Source organism: Thermothelomyces heterothallicus, assembly GCF_042370625.1.
Source record: "Thermothelomyces heterothallicus CBS 202.75 unplaced genomic scaffold P884_scaffold_10, whole genome shotgun sequence".
Classification (NCBI taxonomy): Eukaryota; Fungi; Ascomycota; class Sordariomycetes; order Sordariales; family Chaetomiaceae; genus Thermothelomyces; species Thermothelomyces heterothallicus.
The window spans coordinates 267,494-289,761 of NW_027192571.1; the positions used below are offsets into that span (position 1 = coordinate 267,494).

Consider the following 22,268-nt stretch of genomic DNA (forward strand, 5'->3'; position numbering starts at 1 on the left):
AGGGGCAGTGATCTTGGCAGGCTGGTGTATCGGCTACAGGCGTTATAAGGAGAAAAAAAAAATAGGGTGAAGAGAAAATAACACAAGGTGTCCAAGACAGAAAGGCAATATGAAAATGGCAAGGCAATTTGTGCTTAGTTTGTTGTTTGCATTCCGGTTTGGGATGGCGTTGTTGCTTCTTTGATCTTGCAGGCCCCGCTCTTCACCCGAGAGTACCCTCAGATTTCCAAGTTACTGTAAGTGCGCTGCAGGTGCGCTGTTCCCGAATAATTCCCATCACAATGCCTTGCTCTCCACAACATGAGACAGTGTCCGCCCCTCTCGCGCTCAAGATGTCTGGCGCCGGTTGGATGCCAAATCGGGTAAAAAGAACCCTCTCCCAACGCTCAATCCAACGCTCGGACGGCCGCAGCCAGAGCATCGCGATTGCTTTCTTCTAGCCAACTGCAACCGGGACCCAACACAGCTCCAAAAAATCACGACAAACCAAGGTATATACGTCAGCCACCGACCGAGGGAAGAAGAGCTATCATTTGCGGGCGGGGTCATCGGCTGCCGGCACGTACTTTACAGAATGGTATGAGCATAGGTAAAGCTGTATACGCAGCACAAAACACCCCGCCTTTCGCACCCCTTCACCCCCCGATCTTGTTGTTTCCTTGTCGTCAGCCTTGGTTTGTGTTCGGGCCGTATATCTACGGAAATACGTGTAACTATAGTACACTACATGCCGGATGAAATGCCCATCCCCATCATCCCGTGGCCGTTGGACCCGGTGTGTCTACTTCGCACATTGTACACACAGTACGGTCTACCAGCCTAGTTACGTACATAGTCCATGTAATCTGTATGTACATGTACATACGTACCTACCTATGTACAGTACATACATACAGTACACACAGGCCCTGATCTCAGCTGCAAAGCTGAGACAGGCCGGTGCCACTGACAACATATGCACGGATCTGCCGCGCTCCGGCGGCTTCTGAATGGCTCCTCCCGGACCTGTCGACCAGCGGCAGTAGGTTAGGGCAGCGGACTGTACAAATAGTGTTCGTCCCCTTCTCCGTTGAACGGGGAGTCTCGAGCTGGCTGCGGATAGGCCTGATTGTTATCTGTGTTTTGTGTGTGTGTGTGTGTGTGTGTGTGTGTGTGTGTGTGTGTTGTGGCCCGGTCGCACAAAGACACGATCCTATTTGAGCGGGTTTTGCTCCGATGGCCGCCAATGGTTGGCTGCTGCTGCGACTGCTACTACTGCTGTTGGGGGGCTGTGTCTGCGGTAGGCTGAACCCTGAATTTTCCGTGAATTTGCTGGCCGAGAGCCCTTTTCCTCAACTGCCCGATTCAGACGAATGGCACGAACCGGCGAGGCGGTGATTGGCGGGGGCCGGGGGCGCATGGTTCGATTATGTCTCTGATTTGGGCGCCTGTCGACTTGCAGCAAATCTTGTTCGTGTGCATTAGTGTAAGAGGATGAGGGTGAGTGAGCGAGATCCGACGATGGCAGAGAGGGTAACACAGGCCCGGACGTACGAATCTAGGGATGCGGTCACCGAGGACGATTGTCGAACCTGCCAGCACCACCGTGGTTCGTCTGCACCACCTGAACCTATGACAAAGAATTGAGGGTTACTTGTTGCGTAGTTATTTATACGGCCGTATTTGAAATGACCATTGCCATGCGACGTAGTGATCCTGCTGACAACGTCCAGTCCCTCGTTGTATTTGGCTTGTTTGTGGAATAACTCCTAGGAGTCTGTAAACCGGATTCCGTACGTTAGATCCTCTGCACCGGGAGGTTGCGACTTCGGGTGACGAGCCTCTTGCTTCGGCCTGTCCTTCTGGAACCCGCCGTGCCGCTCAAACCGACAGATCTCCCGTCGGATACTCCCAGGCTGTTCCATACATTGCCGACTCAATCTGAAACATGAACGTTAGGAGGCGTCTCCTGTCACGATGCATGTACGCTACAGATAGTGTATGTATGTGCATACACGACCTGCCCTAATCCACTCTGGTTGCATTGGACTAGCCCGATCTGCCAGAACCTGCAGCTTGGGCGGGTTGACCATTGCGACCCCGAGACCTTCCGGATTTGTGGAGGGTTTGCGGGCTCAACTAAGAGCTCCGGGGGGTGGAAAGCCGGATCGAAGGGAGCCGCAAGTGCACGGCCTGTTGATGAGTCCGATGTGGGTCTCCTAGCGGCGGTGTGTCGCAAGCAACAAGTTGCCGACGCCAACAAGTTCAACCAAATTGTTTGGGCCACTTATTGTCATCCCCGGCAACCCGGCGCACCAAGCCGGGCTCTCTGCCTTCGCACCCGCCTTGGGCTTCTTGTCGATGAGATTAAAAATTAAAAGTATGTATGCATGAGACGAGTTGCTACAGTTGCGGCATCGAGCTAACCGCGAGCTCCGTACTATCTTTGACCGCAGCGGGTTGAAGGCCAGTAGCGCTGGTATATAACTGCTGTTGCCGGATCCGTAGGCTTTGTCAGCGCTAACCGTATCGAGTCGACGGCTCTTGAGCATCAGTCATCATCATGATGGACCGAGAGGGGCCCCAGGCAAACGGCTGGGAGCAGATGACTAACAGAAGTAGCTAGCGTCTAGTTAGATATTCTTGGCTTTAAACTAAGCCTCTTGCCCTCGACGCGCTAAGCAAACTCTTCCGTTCACCTTCCGGCTGGAGGGCATGATTGAGCCGGATCAGCTCCCGCAGAACGTGGCCAATCTAATCCGTGCTTGCCCCTCCTCTATCGCTGGAGAGCCCAACGTACCTGGCGATCATTTGGGCCCCTAGTTTCGTGAGCCAGGACTCGAGCATTCAGTAGACGGACCGTGTCTTGAGCGTGGGAGGTGTGGCCAAGGCCAAACTCTCCTGCAAACAAGCAGAGATTGATTGAGTTCGGGACATTTTCGGCTCATCGTCGGCGTCCCAGGTGCGGCGGCGTGCCGATCGAGACTCCAAGTAGTCCAATCACTTTCCCCTCAGGAATGCGCGATGACTCGACTCTGACACCATCCCTCAACTTCCTTTAACTCCTTCTCCGTATGCGGTAAGGTGCACGTGTAATCCGTAGGTTATTCTCAAAGCCGTTCTCGCTTGAGCTTGGCAGTACCGGGGTCCCTGCTTGGCCCAGGCTTCCAGAATCCCTCAAAGTTAAGAACCCTTTGGTGACTTCGGACCGATAGGTTGGACAAGCTGATTGTGTTGTAGTCGTTTGAACAGGGCCGATTCGAAAGAGTTTTCCGCTCCTTCCTAAAAAATACAATTTGTACACAAAGTGAAGCGGCTTCCTGGCCATTGGAGGTATGGAGGAGGTATTCCTCTGAGACAGCTTAGCATGTAAGCGACGGAGCCGAGTCCATGGCGTTCAACTACGCAGTATCCGTAAGCGAATTAGAACGTTCGGCTCTTGACTCACTAAGCCGAAACAGCAATTAGGGCCGTTTTGTCATTACGCTAAGTCACACGAGGGCGGTGAGGTTTGCGCCTCGATGTGTGGTGGAGCGTTCAGGTTGATGAAAGAAATAGCAATTTTGGGCGATGCCGGAACCTGCAGGAAGGGAAGCTCTGGCTGTACCTGGGGAAATTGAGCAGTTGCGGGGCAGACGCGGGGAAGCTCTCTAGTGTACGGATTACATACATACGTACACTACGGAGTAGAGAGGTACGTACCTTATCTAAGGGACGGTATCCCATACATATGGACCTGATGTATGTAGGTACCTAAAGTAGATATACGTACATTCATTGCATCTACTATATTTTTTTTTCGTGTGAGATGCACCACTCCCGAAAAATCCAAGGCTTAACTTATGCTATAACCCTGCATGTGGAAGGTATAACACTTGTAGTGCGAAGTACATACCTGGTGCCCAAAACACCGAAAAACATAACCTCATGCCAACACATGTTGGGCTCTTCAAAACTCTACTGCTCGACTAAGCAAGGCGGGACTGAGCGGAGCGAATGACTGATGAGCAAGATTGGGGATGTACTCGAACATTTGTAGTGGACGCCCCTAGCGAAACGCATCCCATGTCTTCCGTATCCCCATTTCTGTGTAGAGCATCAGCAGTAGAGACGAACTTGATTAATGCGACTTAAGCGCCCGAAATAACGATCGTCCATATCTGGACGCATACACAGAGCACAAGGAACTGACAGAGGAACGACGGTCCAGTATCGCTGACGCGAATGCTCTTTGTGCGCCTACGACCATTTGCCGCCACAGCACTCCCGTCTATACCTAGGTGCAATCCCCGTGATGGTCAGGCACCCTCGGTATTGAGTGAGTAGTCTGTGTAACTGATGCGCGTACGGCCCCTCTATAAATCTCGGGAGGAGCGAGGGGCGTTGCAGGTTGGGCGCGCGCTGCAAGCAACGGGAGGAACGTCGCATGAGCACCACGGGCTTTGGGAATTAGCATAGTACTTCAAGAACAAGCCGTTTTCTGACTCTAATGTCAGTTAATTAATTGTTGGCTGTGTCTCATGTTGTTGAACCCTCTGTTGTAAGGCAGAAATGGAACTGCAGATGATACGCTCGGACATGGGATATTGAGGGGGAGAAGACTGTGGACCGTGACTTCCTTCCTCCACCATAAATTCACATTACTTCGGTAGGCCGAGTTGCCAGCAGAGACTTGTCGTCAGCCTACAGTACTGCCTCAAATGCAATGAGAGGAATCCTTTGATTAGGTGATAAGGGCCGGGAGTTCTCTGCCCTTAACCCGATTCTTCTCGGCTGCCCTTGTTCCTATCAGGAACTTGTAATCTTAGAGGCATCTCTATTATAGCGCTAACTCCCGAGAGGTCACTCGGCGGCTTGCCCGATCTGCAGTATCCTGTAGATATCTGTAGACATCGGACTGCTGGCTTCCTCGGCAATAATGAGATGAGCAACAATATCACGCGTAGGAGTGTTCAATTGCCTACGGCTCTTCTTGCTGCCGCTTGGTATATTCAGTCCTCTGACAAAGAATTCGGACCGGCAAGTTCCCAAACACGTGGGTAATTACCAACCGTGATTCTGTAACACGGTGTCACTGTTGAAACCCACGTGGCAGCGTGGCCTATATAGTCGGCATCCTTTGTATCACTTAAAGAGCCAACAGCGTTGTTCCATTGTGTTGACGACCATCGCCGTCCCAAACTGGCCGTGTTTATGTTTCCCCTCTCGAGGTCTTGGTCCGGATGACTGTCCGGCAGACCTTGCGAGTCATTGTAGGCATAAAGGCGCACCATATCGTAGAGTGGAAGGAGACAGCTACGCTGCGATATAAAGTATCCATTGTGAGAGGAGAAGCTTGGTCTTTGCGTTGATTTTGTCTCAGACAACAGCAGCAGCTTCGTAGCCTTTACACACGCATGTCTTTTCCATGCCCCAGCCATTCCAGGTTAGTGGTACAACACACTCCTTGGTGAGTCGGGTTGGGGTAGAAAAATACGCAGTCTGCAGCTTCGAGGTAATTAGACAGTGTCGGCTGACCCGAACAGGACGAGTCTGGCAGCTGCATTGCATCATTCCACAGAATGGGAACAAGACCACATGACAGTGCGCTGTTCGACGGCGGCGTCCCGGCGTCCGAAACCATCATACAAAGTAATTTGCTGTGCACACCGTCGCTGAATTCTTTTTTACGCAGCAACTCTAAGGTATTTCCACCAGCTCGAGCCGACGGTGTTTACTTCTATGTCCTTTCAGGGCCCCGTTTTCAGGCCGCTCGGAGAGAAACCGCAGCCCGTGTGAAGAGACTCGTCATCTGTTCCTACCTCGGGCGGCACGCTGAAAGCATCAATTAGGGCCATGTGGGAACATCTCGTATCCTTCTGAGGTTCCCATAGGGTCGTCACTGCCACCTGCAGGTATCACGAACATGCTGTCGGACGGAGTAAGCAAAGAGTTCCCAAATGGAACGCCGGAATACCGAGGCGTTGAAAGAGAGAATACCAACGCGGTAATCAATGCAGTTATAAACACAACATCCTCTAGAGCTCGTCCATCTCTTTTTATGTTCCTTTACCTCGCTGTCATCTTCGATAGCAAGTATATACACGGTGATCCTCCAGCCGCTCGGTCCCTGACGCCGTTTACGAACAACGACAATACTAGCACATAATGGTGGCCATACGATGGGGCAGCCTCGTAGCTCGGGCTACTTGTTTCACATCATCGCTTAGAGGCCCAGGCTGCGAGAAAGCAATTGCAGCCGAGAACTCACTGGAAGCAGCCAAGGCGCTCCAAGGCTGGTACGATGCCCCGTCGGGGCTGTGGAGCACAACGGGCTGGTGGAACAGCGCAAACTGCCTTACTGTCCTCGCCGACTGGGCGCTGAGCGCCGGAGCCGCCGCTAAAAGCTTGGATGTCCCTAAAATCATCGCCAACACGTTCAATAACGCCCAGCGAGTGTCTGCGACAGCGCAGAAGAGCGTAGCTGCGACTGGCTTAGCCACATCCGCCTACCATTTTGACCACCAGGGAAAGCGGGGATTCTCCCAGTTCATCAACAACTACTACGATGATGAGGGCTGGTGGGCGCTCGCCCTGATCAGGTCGTGGGACGTAACCCACGACCAGGCCTACCTCGACATGGCCGAGCGCATCTTTGAGGACATGCAAGCTGGCACGGACGATAGGTGTGGCGGCGGTATTTGGTGGAGCAAGGAGAAGCAGTACAAGAACGCCATCGCCAATGAGTTGTACCTCAGCGTGGCCGCCAGCCTCGCCAACCGCATCCCCGACAAGAAACAGAGGTACGAGCAACTCGCCAAGGACGAGTGGGTGTGGTTCAAGGAGAGCGGGATGATCAACAAGAACAACCTCATCAACGACGGGCTCGCCACCGACGTCAACGGCAGCTGCACCAACAACGGCCTGACCACGTGGTCGTACAATCAGGGCGTCGTGCTGGGCGGCCTGGTCGAGCTGGCCAACGCCACGGGCGACCCGTCGTACCTGGGTGAGGCGACGGCCATCGCGAAAGCAGCTGTCGAGCTTCTCAGCGACGAAAATGGCATCATTCGCGAGGTGGACAGGTGCGAGCCCGACTGTGGTGCAGACGGCAGCCAGTTCAAGGGCATCTTTGTGCGCAACTTGCATTACCTGCAGCGAGCGGCTCCACAGGATGCATTCCGGACGGCGATCCAGAAGAATGCCGACTCAATCTGGGCGAATAACCGGAACGGCAAGAACCAGTTCGGCATCCAGTGGGCCGGCCCGGCAGACGTGGGTAACGGACCGAACGCTGCGACGCATAGCTCGGCGATGGACGTGATCGTTGCGGCGTTGGCGATTGGCCGGTAGGGTCGGTTTAGATAATGACTTGAGTAGTGGATGCGAGCGAGTAGCTGTTTAGAAAATCGAGAAAGAAGCGTTGTTTAAAATCCGAATGCCTCGCACATTAGAAAACTACCGTGCTTTTTCAACCCTCAGGCAGCCGTTTGAGAGAGAGGCGCTGTTTCCAATGCGTTGATTGTTCCTCACGAGTTTGGAACGCTCAGTGGTGCCTGATGGGGGGAAGCTTGCTTAGGGTGATGATACTTTCCCAATTAACTAACCCCGGACCTGGGCCCAAAGATGGACCCACTGTGCAACTTCAACCTTGTGGAACGGAAAGTCATCAACTCCTCAACTCAGCCACCATGGATGCCCCGGAAGACGATCTCGACATCAAGCTCCAGAAGATCTCGGGCGATCTTATCGCCGACTTCGACACGTCGCTCCTCCCGTTCCTCAGGAAACCGAATGCCGCCGGCGGAGGAGGAACCGGTGCCGTCCGGTCGTGGGTGCGCACTCGTGAGACTGAGCGGCTCGTCTCGTCGGTCAGTCAAAGGCCCCCTCTCCCCCACCCAATAGCATCAGGCCCAGAAGAAAAGAGCAACATGAGCAGCAGGGAAGAATGGCGAGAAAAGAACAGAATCATGACACAAAGAAAATCTAGATACATCGCATTGTTTATCAAATGAGTTTTACTGACACCAGAGAAGCTCCTTGACCCCTTCCAAGAACTGCCCCAGCTTCTCGACCCCCATTTGCCCAAATGGCTCCCTACCTTAGGCGATGCCTACTTGGAGTATCACCTCACCCGCCGTCGTCGGTCGGCCGCCGGTGCCGCCCGCCTGGCCTCGGAGCAGCAGCAGCAGCAGCAGAGGCAGCAGCACCTCATGCCCCTGCCCCGCGCCATCTGCAGGCTGCTCTACACCTTCTGCAAGATCCGCGGCGAAAAGGTCATCGTGCGCTTCCTGAGCAACGAGGCGCGGTACCTGGAGCTGCTCCTAACGGCATTGGAGGAGGCGGAGAAGAGTTCGATTGGTGGGGAGCAGCAAGACGGTGCTGGTAGTGTTGGCGGCGGCGGCGGTTATGGTACCCTGGGGCCGTGGACGTGGGAGGAGCGGTATGTGGTTCTCTTGTGGCTGTCGCATCTCATGCTGGTGCCATTTGACCTCTCGACTATGTCGTCGCAGGAGATGGCGGCTGAAGGGGAAGACGAGGGGGAAGGCGGGGAGGGAAAGTTGGCCAGGGTGGCAGGACTGAAATGGCCCGCCGGGCTACCGAGCATTACGACGCGAGTCGTGCCGTTGGCCATCAAATACCTGGCGGCGCCGGGAAAAGAAAGAGATGCATCCAAGGCGCTGTTGGTGCGGATCGCGATGCGCAGGGATATGCAGCAACTCGGAGTGCTCGATGCGTTGATCCACTGGGCGCTAGCGGCGCTGAGGCGGGAAGACGCAGCCGAGCGGACGCCGTATCATTACATCGGGGTGCTATCGTTTCTGGCGGGCGTTCTAACGTCGTCTGCCGATACCTCAGATGTGGATCGCTACCTTGCGACGATCTTCCACAGCGTGCACGGCATCGCGTCCGAAGGGGACAAGACGGGGCCGATAATGGCCTCGGCTCTGGCCCGCAAGACTATGATCAAGCTGATTCGGGCTGTGGCCGTCCTTATTCTCAGGAATCCGCAGGATATGGAAGGAGTGACAATCGTGGAGACCACCATTGGCTTCCTTCTGGAGAGCTTGGCCGACAACGACACCCCTGTTCGGTTCGCGGCAAGCAAGGCCCTCAGCGTCATCACGCTGAAGCTGGATCAAGATATGGCTTCCCAGGTAGTGGAAGCTGTTCTTGAGTCTTTGAACCGAAACGTCTTGCGGCCTAAGAACACCTCAGACGCCACAGTGGTGCCACAGAAGGACCTGAGCATGGTCGACCCTTTGGAGTGGCACGGACTAATGCTCACTCTGTCTCACCTGCTGTATCGGCGATCACCACCCGCGGACAATCTCGCCGACATCGTACAAGCTCTGCTCATGGGCTTGTCCTTTGAAAGGCGGAGCACATCCGGAAGCTCTACGGGGTCAAACGTGAGGGATGCGGCCTGTTTTGGCATCTGGGCGCTCGCCCGGCGTTATACCACACCAGAATTGCTCGCAGTCCCGACGGCCTCCTTTACTACAGAAGCTCGCTCGGAGGCATCGATTCTTCAAATCATCGCCATTCACCTCGTTGCTGCTGCGTGCCTGGACCCGGCCGGAAACATCCGGCGAGGATCCTCCGCTGCGCTCCAAGAACTGATCGGGCGCCACCCCGATACGGTCGAGCAGGGCATTTTTGTCGTACAGACGGTTGACTACCACGCCGTGGCACTGAGATCCAGGGCGATGCAGGACGTCGCCCTAGGAGTCACCAGGCTATCGCACCGCTACGGGGAAGCTATTCTGGACGGCCTGCTAGGATGGAGGGGCGTTGGTGATGTCGATACCGCGTCACGACGAGCTGCAGGCGTGTCATACGGCATGATCGCCGCCGAGTTGTCGTCGACAGAGCCCGACCCTATACAACGGTTGACACAGGCCATTTCCCTAGCACTAACCCGCGTCAAGTTGCTCGAAGCCCGGCAGGTTGAAGAAAGACATGGCCTCTTTCTCAGCATTGCTGCTGTCTTTGATGTGCTGCCAGCTGCTGCTGGTAGCCAGAGGACGGCTTCGCTTGATGGGCTTATTCAGCTCTCGTTGGACGCGCTGCTGGATATTCTCAATGACTGCGATACGAAAACCTACCGCAAGCCGGAACTCGTCGCCGAGGCCGCTAGCCGGTTAATCATCTCCTCGTTTCCTGTTCTCCAGGCGGCTACCTTTGCTAGCAGTACCCTGCTGCCTGGGCACTCACTCATGTCCAAGAGTGGTGACGAGCTCGCAAAGATAGTAAAGTCGGTGAGTACCAGGAACGATAATAAACTAAATGCCTTTGTCACCCTCACCGGTTGCAACTTGCGAAAATGGCTTGTCTGGCCAGACATCGACATTATCAACACAGCGTCCGAGGCGGCAGTGGTCTATATGATCTTCTGTACCAACGCAGAGCGCGACGTGGCAATTCGGGGGTGGGCAGACGCCGCCAGGGCGCGCCAGTCATCCAAAACCCGGACGACAAGCGGCCACTTCTCTGCACTTGCGGCAGTGTACCCAATGGCATCGACCCTGGCGCTAGATCAGGACAAGATGCTCATATGCGACGCCATCATCGAGCGCTGGAAGAACGACACGAGCACGGACACTAGAGCGTGTATCCTCCAGAGCTTGGCGGGCAGCGAGGTACTCAGACAGAACGTCCAGCTGTTCTCAGACCTTCTGGGCGAAGGGCTCGATGATTATACAACCACTGCTCGGGGCGACGTCGGGTCTCATGTTCGATTTGCAGCGATCAGGGCGACCAGGTCACTGTGGGAGAAGCTGGACGACGATATCGAGACCAAGGGGCAACTGATTTCGACGCTGTTTTTGCGCATACTGCGACTGGCGGCGGAAAAGTTGGATAGAGTCAGGGCTGAGGCACAGGCAGCGCTTGCTGTCGTCCTGAAACCAACGTGAGTTGCGCCCTGAGATGCCGAAGAACGGCTGCTGATCATACCAGCCAAGCTGCCATGCTACGCAAGTCGACGTTTTCGTCCAAGGCATACTTTGTGTTCCTGCTCGATTTACTTGACCAGGATTGGCTGCACGCAGCTGTGTCCCCGGTGAAGGACGACGCAGAGAAATGGATGGAGGCTCTGATGGCTGGCATCGTGTCGTCCGCCGACACGGGTAACGAGGAATTGGTCATTGCTAGCCGCGCGGCGCTGTGCGAATTTTGCGAGCGGTCGAGCGCCTCCCGAGATGCCGTATGCACCGCTCTAGGCCGGAACCTGAAAGCCTGGCAGGGAACAGACCGGGTACTCGTTCCGACGCTTGAAGTGGTGGCCTTCCTGTTTCATGTCGGCGTCTTTGCCGAGTGTTCCGGGGTCAATTACAAGAGCCTGTGCCTGCAGGTTCAGAAGGCATGCTACAAGACCGGCAACGTCCGCAAAATCGAAGCATGCATCAGGGTTTACGGGGCGGTTGCGGCACTCGAGTGGGAGGCTCAACCCGTCTCGTCCGCCGCTGCCGTCTGCGGCAGCGATGACCTGCTGAAGAAACGAGAGGAAGGCATTCGAGAGGCTCGCGCGCGCCTTGGCGCCCTCATGTTCCACCCGTGGCCACGGGTGAGAAGCACGGTCGTCGACGAGCTCTGGATTCTTTACCGTGACGAGACCGTTGCCCAAATGCTCAGGAGCGTCAATTGGGGGGACGCCGAGAAGGCAAAGATCAAGACGGTGGTGGACGCTCTGGGGCTGGCATCGGCATAGGCTGGCTGACCGCTTCTTTGCGGCGAATGGATGACATCCGACGGCGGCGAAAATGCGGCGGACGCAGGTCCGGGCCAATCGGGAAGAAGGGGCTGTGCATAGCTTGTGCACACTCCGCCGAGCCGTAGTTGGCCCGTTCCGTCTGAACAACAGGGGGACAGTCCCCTCTCGAAGTGGAGAAAAGTGGAGAGGTGGAAAGAGGACACGTCGATAGTGTAGAAACACATGGCAGCCCTGTCAATGCCTGTCAACGGCCTGACGCGGTGCCCACCCGGATTGCGATTCCTGTTACCGCGGAGGTGCCAAGTCTTGGCTAGCCGGTCTGGCTGCTCCAACTCCAGAGAGCCTTTCCTTGTTGGTCCATGTCAGGTGTTGTTGTTTCTTCGACCTTTCTGAGGACAAATTCCACTCCAGGTCCAGCCGCTTGCTAGTACTGTAAAGGATGCGCGGATCGAATGTGGTTGTCAAACAATTGCAAAGTTGCGCTGTTGCGCCGGCGTTGCAGGAGGTTTTGCCTGTTGCGGCTGGGGTTTCAAGATTCGCGCCGTTCCGTGGTTCTCAAACCCTGGACGAAACGCAGGACGAATACATACTATAGCACACTACAAGAAACCACATGACATGCGAGACATGGTGGGGGTCTGCAAAAGCTGACAGCAGCCCAACGGTCGGCGCGAGCCAGCCCGGCGTCCAACGTTGGGCGACGTCGCCGACTAATATGGGATCGAGGTCGTACAGAGTACCTTCTCTTGCATTTCCAGGTTCTGCGCCTGTTCGATGGCGGGCAGCCGTGGGGACCACCTAACCATGGGAACAATTCATTCGCGCCTTCGATCAATCATTCGCAAACGTGTCCGATCTCGGGGTCCCCACTGGGCTCCGCAAGTGTGTATGTATGTACTGTGCAGTATGTAGCAAGTGGCGCTCCAGGATGCATGCGAGCATGATCAATCCGATTAGTTAGTAAGTTAGATGAGAAACACGGGGCAGCGAGCCGCGGCTAAGCTGGCCCGACAAGTGATGGTTCGCGGACGTTTCCGGGCTGCACGCATATGCCAAGTAACTAGCGGGGAGGCTTGTCAGACGGAGCAACTTCCTATTCTCTTGCGGAGAAGAGACATCACCAGCCTGGATGCGGGGCAGACAGGCAAGGCAAGGCCAGGCAAGGCAAGGCAAGGCAAGGCAAGACGGGTACGCGGTGAAATGGGATAGAGGGTGTATCAAACACTGGTAGTACAGTGCAGTGCAGCGTACTCTTAGTGTAGTATACTATGTAGTGTAGTGGAGTGTAGCGAAGTTGACCCGTGCCGGCTAGCACTGCGAGTTCCGCTGACCTACCGAAGCAGCTTTGTGGGTTGAAACCGGGGGTTGCGTTGGGCTTGCTAAAATTGGTCTGATCCAGGCCGTTTGCCCTACACCACTTGATCTAGTGTATGGCAACTTGTGATCACGCGTAAATATAATCTGTAATATTAAGTTCATGTTCTTGGACAGGAATGAAGAAACAAAGACATTACTACCTTGCCTGAGCTTGTCTGAGGTATATTCCGTATGCGGAGTCGGGCGTGATGAGACATGCGAGACAAGTTTTTCAGCAAATGCCGGCTCTTCGCGGACAAGTCGCTTACAGATGGGTTAATAATCAACAACCGACGGGCCGTTTAACTCAAAAAAAAAAAAAAAAGCTCTCGTTGGTCGCATACTACGTAGACGACCTTGTACGGAGTATTCCGTGCTTGCTGCAGGGATCTTCTCGGATAGCAACATGAAAGACGAAACGGTTTGAGCCGAGGAACCATTCGGCGGACTTGTTGGCTCCGTTGAGTACCTCCGGTGGAAGAAGGCAGAACTTCTGTGAGGTGTAGCCCCTCCGAAGAAGACAGCTGAGGGTTAATAATGTATTTTCAAGAAGTCATCCTGAGCTTTTCACGCCGATTTATCGGGTACCGTATTTGCGTAGGAGACAGCTCGCGGACCGTGTGCACCTTGACCAAGATGGGATTGCCTTGTATATACCGAATTACAAGTTCGCAGGGGAGGAAAGAGGCAGAGTATCCGACCAATATCAACGCAGTCAATATAGGGAGAGCAATAAACCTTGGACCAAGGTGGACACGGCCGGTTCGATTGGATCGTATTCTGTCAAATAAACGACAAGCAGCCTCAAGGCGAATGCACTCTCCAGTTACACGGCGTTTAGACCACCCACCATATATGTACCGTATGTATGTACATACATCCTCGTCTTAAAAGCTGTGGAACTGGTCGCCCAGGAACAACTTGGAACGAGAGAAGCGTGCCGCACCGCAACGCTGCGCGGAGATCGGGATCGTGTTTCGTTCGTGCGATCCGGAGATGGTGTGTGTAGGGTGTCGCCGCCATGCGCGGACCGAGCCACGTCCGAAACGGCCACTAGCCAGGGCCCCAGAGCTTTCCCGATCATCATGCCGCCGGCTGTCGAGCCGTCCTGTGGTGGATATGCATACTCTATACCAACATACCTTGAATAAGGCATGTGCAAGTAACATATGGAGCTGAACTCTGTATGTGGTACATCACTGCCGGAGCCGATGCCACGTCCTCCGCTTCTCGGCGTCGGGGCACTTTTGACTTTGTGCGCCTCGTTTGAGACTTCCATCGTCTGCTCGCTCTATTGTTTCGTCCCACGACATGGAAATCATGGCCGAGCGAGCTTCATTGATTCGTTCACTGTGCGGGTCCTGCCGCCCAGCAGAAAAAAAAAAAAAAGGTTGCTGATGAGAGTTGAAGTCGCCACCAACCAATTACTCGAGTTCCGAGACACCTACTTACAACAAACAACAGAGGTCGGATTAAACGCCGAATCGAGCAACTCCTTTGCCGCACCATGCAGATGGCCAGCCCCCTCCTTCCTTCCTCCTCTCCACCACCACCACCACCTTCTCCTTCTCCTCCTCCTCCTGCTGCTGCCGCCGCCACTGCTGCTGTCTCCTGCAGCCGAAAGGTTAACCCCCGCTCTGCTGACAATTGCAGACCGCCTCTAAACGGCCCGCTTCTGGTGTCGCACATCTTTTTCCTTTCCTTTTGGGCAGAGCTCCCAAATTGTCGTGCACACTGAATGCACGTACATGAGGTACAATACAGACAAAGATACTAAGCACTGTACATACATACATACATGCATACATACACATATAGTTAACCGATAGGCGAAAGTCTGAGTTCGAGCATCATCTCCGGGTTGGTTGGCCGTGACGGTGCAGGTGGACGAATTGGCTACCAGAGACATCACATTTGTCCGAGCGGTTACAGCAAGCTGCTTCTCGCCTGCGAAAAGTATCGGTAACGAGCAAGTTGAAAAAAAAATACGACAGTACTTCTTGCCCAGGGTTAGTGTATGTATGTACATGTATATACATACAACACAGGTCAGGGGCCGGGCTTGGTGGTCCCCTCTTTTACGCTGTCGTGATCGGCATGCGACAGCGTGCAGGGTGCGGAACCAAGCCGCTGCTGATTGCCAGAGTGGAGCGGCCTTATTCCTCTTTTTGTTGGTTCTGTTGTGTAGGGTACGATGTAGTTAACTACTGATGAACTGGTTATAGGCGGAGATGTCCACTCCCGATATCCGCCCGAAGGCTCGAATTGGTTTGAGCTCAACCCAGAACCTCAAAAGTCAATCAGCTGAGCAAGCCCCACTCAATGGGGAGGGTGGGGAGGAAAAACGTGGTAGAGCCCGCCGACGGTCCCTTTCACAAGCGTCCGCTCTGTTCCTTCACTACAAGGAACTACATACATACACTCGGCAAGTGGACAAGGGCAGGTCCATTCTAGCCGGCCTTAGCTGCTGATCCAAACCCGCTCGTGGGCGCTAGCACACTGGGCCGCACCCTCGCCGCAATCAATTCCACGCGAACGGCAAGGGCTCCCGAAAGGCCCCAGTCGTGGTTCTTTTCCGAGCAGTTACCAACTCAAAACAAAAGTCTTGCGATCCCGCCGACACCTCACACCACCACCCGGACTACATACACGTCCGAGTCGCAACGGGAGAACGCAGAATACCTGACAGCTTGAGCGTAATTGCCGGCCATCGACCTTTTCCATTCCCCGGCTACGTTCGGCACCAGTTCTTCCAAGGCGGTCATCCATCCATCTCGGCATTTCCTGGGTGGATTTGCAGTGTTTTGGGAGCTTGGCGTTGGCACCCTAGAACGAGGTCAACACACGCGTCCGAACACAGCGGCTTGCAAAAAGTCTCCCCTGGCGTTGCGAACTCGTTGCTCTGGCCCGCTGCATCAGAGCACCGGGCACATTCGCCGACAGCTTCAGCCGACCGACGTGTTCGCGTCAGGTGCGTGCTCGCCTGGCGACGCACGCACGCGCTGCCCAAGACGGCACACTCGACGTGGGGCTCCCCTCTTGCCGGAGAGGAGGAGGAGGATCTCGCGATGGAAGCCCTCAAGCACCTGATTAACAACGTGCCAGACTGGCTGAAGAAGCTCGACGAGCTCAACGGCCAGATTGAGCAGCGCCAGATTGAGCTGGCCAGACTGACGGAGGAGAACAACAAGACAAACTCTCCAGACGGCTCCTCGTCGTCTGGCGGCCCGAAGTCGGTGCGAAATAGAGGCTCGACCGAGTCACTCAGGCCGCACGATGAGCCCGCAGCACACCCTGCCGACCCGCGACCGCAGCCCGGTGCCGGGGAAGCCGCCGGGACGCCGGCCGCGGCAAACGACGGCAACGAGCTGCCAGCCCCTTCCAGCCCGTCCGAGTCGCAGTCGCCATCCGAAATCCAACGGCAGACGAGCCAGGTGCGCGCCGCCGGCCAGGCACGCGCACGCGCGATGCTCCGCAAACGGCAACGTACCGATTCCATCATCAGCGCCGAGGGCGCAACACCAAAGTACCGATCCCGCAGCATGATTATCGTCTACTACGACAGTTACGTGCAGCTGTTCTTCGAGGAGCTGGTCAAGTTCGTCAGTGGGGGACGCAACATGATGCGCAAGGCCAAGATGGCGGCCAAGGTGGCCCAGATCAAGCGTCTAGCCGAGCTCGAGGCGCCCGACGAGCAGGATGACGCGCCCTCTACCGCTCCGACGACTACGACAGCGGCAGCGGTGCCGCCGCCGCCGCCGCCGCCGACGACGACGACGACTACTACGACAGCAACAACAGGAATTATAGAAGTCGACAACCCGATCACTCCCGCCCCCGCGGAGCCAGCCCCATCCTCCCAACCCATCGAGGCGGCCGAAGAGAACAAGCCAGCCATGCACTATGTCAGCACGCGCCGCATGGGCGCCGGCCCGGGCGGCCGGGCGATGCGAGCCAACATGTACGGGCGGGTGGGCGCTGGCGGCCGGGTGATGCGCGCCGGCGCCGGTCCCGCCCCCATGCTCGGGGCGGACGGCAAGGACGCGGCGCCGGACGTCTACGACGAGCTGGACAAAGGATTGGAATACGTACAGAGCATGTGCGAGCACGCGGCGCACCAGTTCCTGCGCGACGGCGAGTGCGGTGAGGAGGTGGCCAACATCAAGCGCCGGCTGGCCGAGACCAAGGAGCTTGCCGACAAGGAGATGGAGCGCATCCGGCGCGAGGAGCCCGAGGCGCTGTTGAAGCACGTCGAGAACGATGCCACCCATGGCAGGAGCTATCGACCGCAGTCCATGCGCAAGACTGCTGGTAAGCCGTCTAGTTCGGCGGCCGGGGCCGGGCCTGAGGCCGGGGCTGCGCCGTCGCTGGCACCCGCTCCCGCACTGGTCGCGGCTGAATCGACAGGCCCGCTGGAGGTAGATGAAGGAGTCGATGACGTGGATAAGGAAGAAGTGCCCAAGTTGGTGTGGAGGAGCACGCGGATGATGCGTTGATGTGTTGAGGCTCTTTGAGGAGGAGGGGGGGTGGGGTTGTGTTCACAGGAGCGGAGAGTTTCCCTTCCGGGGAGATTATGCCGGCGGCCGTGGACGATGCGGGTGTTTCCCTCGCGAGTGTCCGTCGGGTCTGTGTTGCCCAGCACAAGCGGACGGTTACTCCCTGCGTCGTACGGCACAGCGATTTCCCTCACTGGGGGGAACGTGAGTGGCAGGTATGCTTGTGCTCCATCAGAGCGCGGGCCCGCGTCCGGACGGGACATCTCGGCAGTCGACGTTTTCTTTTATCTATCAAGACACAGCAAGCAAGCAAGCGAGCGGGCACATTTATCATATGCGGGCGGGAGCAGGTTTGGATCATATTTGCGCATATATTTTTAGGAGGGCGCATTCTTTATGGTGTGGCCGGGCTGACAAAAGCCGGCCGGGAAAATAACGGGTCGAACATTTGCGTGGGCTCAAAAAAAGGAAAAAAAAGAGGGGATGGGGGAGGGGAAGGTGTTCTAGTTGTTTGCAGCGGAGATGGATACCACGGGATATAACACGTTGCTTGGTCACCAAATCCTTCCTACATAGTCTAATTCTCGCAAATACACTGTGGGCGTTGCTGGATTTAACATGACAGTGAGACGCTTTCCAGGCTGTATGCCTGGCTGACAGCTCTACAGAGCACATCCGTACATATTAGTGGACCAAGTTTGAACAAGCAAGCAACAAGACAAAAAGAATACCGAGCGTCGACGGGCACCCCTAATCGTGCAACCACACCAGGTCACGCCTCGTAACCAACATGCGATCTAGAAGCTGCCGATGCAACCCGCGGGGGGGGGTTGTGCCCGGACATGGGGCCGGCAAAACGGCTCCCGAGGGGACCAAGCTCCCCGGTGTTGCAGCCGTTTTGTATGTAGGTTGTCCGTTCGCCCTACCAACTAAAATAAACGACTGCTGCATGTAAGGTACTTGGTGGTGTAGCAACACCAAGCCCTAGCCGGGCCGAATACACTCATGACACGTCAGAGCCCTTTGATCGATGTCTGGTGCGTACCGTTCAAACTTTGTATGTTCCTGTAGTTTATGTTTGTTCGTACGTGACGTTACACATTACTGCACACACACACACACACACACACACACACACACACCAGGAGGCGGCTCTGTAGGGAGTACTTACAGTAGTGCAGGTAACTTAGTGTATGTAGCATACGGAGCGCTTTGTCATCTGTCCGGGGTTCGCGTACGCATTCCTCTTGGATCGAAACTCCTCGTAAGGTACCCATCCCCCCAACGGCCTCGGTCCCGGGTTCCGAAAGACCGCCGCGTTCAGCCCTCCGGATGTCCTCCCCGGCCGGCGATCATCCCCCTCTTGGCATGTGTTCCCGTTCACCCCTTCGTCCGGTGCCGGCGTGCCGAGGCAGGCTAGTGTACGGATTACTCTTTTGCACGTGGCAGATCGATGTGTGTGTGTGTACATATTTTCGTGTAGCGTAGCGCATGTGTATGTACGTATGTACACCATCACACTATCGACTGGTAACGCGGTGGTCTACAGATGCACTATGACTACAAACACCAAAGGCAATTTTTCCCTTTGATTCCTGTCTCCCTCATATTGCCGCCTTCGGGGGGTAGGTGCAGCGGGGCGTGCTGATTATGTTGCCCGTTGCTACCGCTCGAAATGTCTGCCGTGAGAGCCGTGCTCTGTTTAAATGTCGAAAAAGGAACGACGCCAATATGCAGTGAAACCTTGCTATAGAGTAATTATCTCGACGTTCTTGATACCGTTACCACGCCAGAAATCCAGGTGAAACCGCACATACAATTTTATCACAATAGAAGCCGATTTTCATTCTTGCGCGTACAATCCGTGAAATTTACTCGGCTCTCAAGCTGAACCTAGGCGCTCAGGTCCACGCTTTCGACACTTCTCCCGCCGTTGGGGAATGATGGGAATGGTGGACACTCCATAGCAAGGATTGCTAGGGTATCCGTTGAGGCTTAATCCGTACATCGGTCAGCCCTGTGGCGCCTTTACACGAGTCCCTGGGCGGGCCAAGCGTGGAGTAACCACACAGCGCGACAAGGCGGGGTGTTGATTGCGGGGCAATTCTGTCGGGCTCGAGTCTCAGGCGGGCTTTCTTCGGACGACGAACCGAGCATCAAACAAAATCGTGTAATCCGTACTGCACCCAGTACAGAAGTACAAGAAAAGCCAAAGCCGGTCCAGAACCACCATGAGCGAGAGCAAAGCAAACGCGGAGGCACTCGTGCCGAAATTCAAATTCGAGCGGCTGCTCAACCAAGGTAACTCCTGACACAAAATGAGGGAAGGAAAAAAAAAAGGGAGAGGGAGAAAACGAGAAGGAAAAGAGAAAAAGAAACACAACGGCGGGCCTGGGTCGACGAATGTACTGACGAGGGGCGGGCAGACCAAGCGGGTCGCCGGTCGTCTATGCTCGGCACCATCGACGGCCAGCCGGCGCTGTTGATCCTCGAGCGCGCGCCGTTCCCAAGTTCGGCCGACTACCTCGGCTCGGTGCCAGCCAGCCTCCGCGCCATCAGGAACCTCGGCGCCAACGACATCTACCACTGGTACTTGGCCAACAGCGGTCCCGTCGGCGGCGCCGACAGCCACGAGTTCGCCGACCTCAAGATCAACCTCATCTGGCCGTGCACAGAAAAGCACATCAAGAAATACAGCAGGCAGGGGGTGCGCTTCGTCACCGAGACGCCCGAGATCTACCGCAACCACGTCCGACCGTATATGCAAGCGCAGCGAGAGGCGGGCCGGCTGAACTGGGCATTCAACATCATCGAGGGGCGCAAGGAGGTCGAGGACGTCATCTACCGCACGCCCTATGGCGAGGATCCGGAGGAAGGGTTCCTCCTGCTGCCCGACCTTAACTGGGACCGCAAGACGCTCGACGCGCTGCACCTGCTCGGGCTGGTGGAGCGGCGCGACCTCTGGAGCCTGCGCGACCTGCGAAAGAAGCACCTCCCTTGGCTGCGCCACATGAAGGCCAAGTTCCTCGATGCCACCACCAGCGTGTACCCGTCTATCGAGCGCGACCAGCTCAAGCTCTACCTCCACTACCAGCCGACCTACTACCACCTGCACATCCACATCGTCCACGTCGCCCTCGAGGCCGGCGCCACCCAGGCCACGGGCAAGGCCGTCGGGCTCGAGAGCATCATGTCCCAGCTCGAGACCATGGCTGGGGACGACGAAGAAGCGGGCATGGATTCCGTCACGCTCTGCTACACCCTCGGCGAGGCCAGCGACCTGTGGGTGGACGTGTTCGAGCCGCTCAAGAGGACGAATACAGCTTCCTGATCGCGATGACCAGGTCGTTGACGCCCGGCCCGGACGGGCAGTCCTTCCACTGGCCGCCGTCGCGGATGCAGTAGATTTCGTTGTTGAGGCGCACCGTGCAGCTCTTTGTTACGCCGACCTGGTTGGGGGGTTAGCGGGAGGGGGGAAAAGAAATTAGGTTCGCACCATTGATGTTCCAAGATTTTCTGACGATTGGTGGGGTGGGGGATAGATCATGTCGGATGTACGGCTCACAACGTACCTCGGCTGAGCGCACCACGCTCTCTCTCAACAAGCCGACGCCAAACGCCCCGTTATCCCTGGTCGCGCATTCGTTGAGCTTGTCGAAATCGACGGCATGCTCGAGCGCGCAGTCCTCAATCAGGTTACGCTGGGGAATGAGTGTGTAGTCTCGCGTTAGGCACATGGTAAAGCCGAGGTACGTCTTCGGATCCGGGTAGAGATGCTGCGCGCAGAGCTCGATGATATTGCCGAGGCCTGTTGCGTGTCAGATGCGGATAGCGCTGGCGTGGGTAGGTAGCTAGCAAAAAACGTACACTCCTCTGGCCCGTGCTTGCAGCTCACTCCATCGTCCTCGTCGGTCGGCCTGTATGTACCGAGTGGGATGTGGTCAGCAAGGCCAGGCAAGAGCAGGAGGGTATGTGGGGGTGGGGACCCTCAACAATGACGTACGTTCCGATATATGACAGGGTGAAGTTTACCTTGTCGTGAACCCTCTGCATCGTCGGCAGTACCAGGTCGCGGAGACAGTCCTGCAGCAACGTTAGGAAGATAACAAGCGAGGCAGAGAGGACGGGAGGAAGGCGGCGAACCCTCGCGTCTGGACACTTGCTCATGATATGCGCCTCGAGCGGGACCAGCTTGTGAGCAATGATTGGTTCTTGATCGCGGGTCAAGAAGACCGCGCCAGACAGAGGAATTTGCGGCGTAAAGCAGAAGTATACCAGGGCAACGAATGCTAGATAACCCGCCGCGAGGGCCAGGCGAAGGGGGCTGAGGCCGCGGCGCACCGGCGGCAACATCGGCGCTTGCTTTTCGTCCATCACCAAAAGGAAATATTCGTTGGTTCTTTCTCTCCCTAAATTTGAGGGCGGCTGTCTGGGATTTTGCGATGTTGATGGCGTTGGGTTGTCGAGCTGAACTTGGTGTTCGGAAGCTAATGTAAGTACGGATTCCGGATTACTAACCGTGGCAGCTGACCATGAACTAGTTACTAGCTCACAGCTCGGAGGGGATGAGTGGGGCGCTGCGGTATGTAACTAATCCGTACAGTACCGTACATAACTAAACCCCCAAAACTCCTGGCTACAAAATACGCAGTACGTCGAGCTTCGTGGCACGCACAGGGGACCCTCGGGCTGAATGTTATCTACCGATACTGAAAAATAACGGGAACAAGTGAGACAACGCA

The 22,268-nt window shown here is 55.9% G+C and overlaps 6 protein-coding genes across 6 annotated transcripts; 4 read left to right on the forward strand and 2 right to left on the reverse strand.

Annotated features, from left to right (window-relative positions):
* Positions 1–665: 665 nt before the first annotated feature.
* On the reverse strand, positions 666–2,072 carry P884DRAFT_269493 (uncharacterized protein; the record flags this gene model as incomplete). Its single annotated transcript, XM_069442275.1, has 8 exons — positions 666–695; positions 804–819; positions 870–873; positions 904–1,005; positions 1,046–1,115; positions 1,534–1,609; positions 1,777–1,895; positions 1,995–2,072. 8 exons carry the CDS (start codon positions 2,070–2,072, stop codon positions 666–668), a joined length of 495 nt encoding a protein of 164 aa, XP_069297809.1.
* A 3,989-nt stretch (positions 2,073–6,061) lies between these two features.
* Positions 6,062–7,479, forward strand: P884DRAFT_306471 (glycoside hydrolase family 76 protein). Its single transcript, XM_069445111.1, has 2 exons — positions 6,062–6,257; positions 6,366–7,479. Exons 1-2 carry the CDS (start codon positions 6,127–6,129, stop codon positions 7,309–7,311), a joined length of 1,077 nt encoding a protein of 358 aa, XP_069297810.1. The 5' UTR covers positions 6,062–6,126; the 3' UTR covers positions 7,312–7,479.
* Positions 7,480–7,649: 170 nt separating this feature from the next.
* On the forward strand, positions 7,650–11,671 carry P884DRAFT_299495 (tubulin folding cofactor D C terminal-domain-containing protein; the record flags this gene model as incomplete). The annotated part of the gene is made up of 3 exons (XM_069444691.1): positions 7,650–7,829; positions 7,995–10,873; positions 10,921–11,671. 3 exons carry the CDS (start codon positions 7,650–7,652, stop codon positions 11,669–11,671), a joined length of 3,810 nt encoding a protein of 1,269 aa, XP_069297811.1.
* A 4,427-nt stretch (positions 11,672–16,098) lies between these two features.
* On the forward strand, positions 16,099–17,526 carry P884DRAFT_199401 (uncharacterized protein; the record flags this gene model as incomplete). Its single annotated transcript, XM_069438228.1, has 2 exons — positions 16,099–16,773; positions 16,876–17,526. The coding sequence occupies 2 exons, from the start codon at positions 16,099–16,101 to the stop codon at positions 17,524–17,526; spliced, it is 1,326 nt and encodes a 441-aa protein (XP_069297812.1).
* Positions 17,527–19,963: 2,437 nt separating this feature from the next.
* P884DRAFT_259243 (HIT-like domain-containing protein) lies at positions 19,964–20,968 on the forward strand. Its single transcript, XM_069441325.1, has one exon. The coding sequence runs from the start codon at positions 19,976–19,978 to the stop codon at positions 20,855–20,857; it is 882 nt and encodes a 293-aa protein (XP_069297813.1). The 5' UTR covers positions 19,964–19,975; the 3' UTR covers positions 20,858–20,968.
* On the reverse strand, positions 20,832–21,879 carry P884DRAFT_200060 (uncharacterized protein; the record flags this gene model as incomplete). The annotated part of the gene is made up of 5 exons (XM_069438271.1): positions 20,832–20,975; positions 21,099–21,334; positions 21,394–21,443; positions 21,530–21,609; positions 21,670–21,879. The coding sequence occupies 5 exons, from the start codon at positions 21,877–21,879 to the stop codon at positions 20,832–20,834; spliced, it is 720 nt and encodes a 239-aa protein (XP_069297814.1).
* Positions 21,880–22,268: the final 389 nt, after the last annotated feature.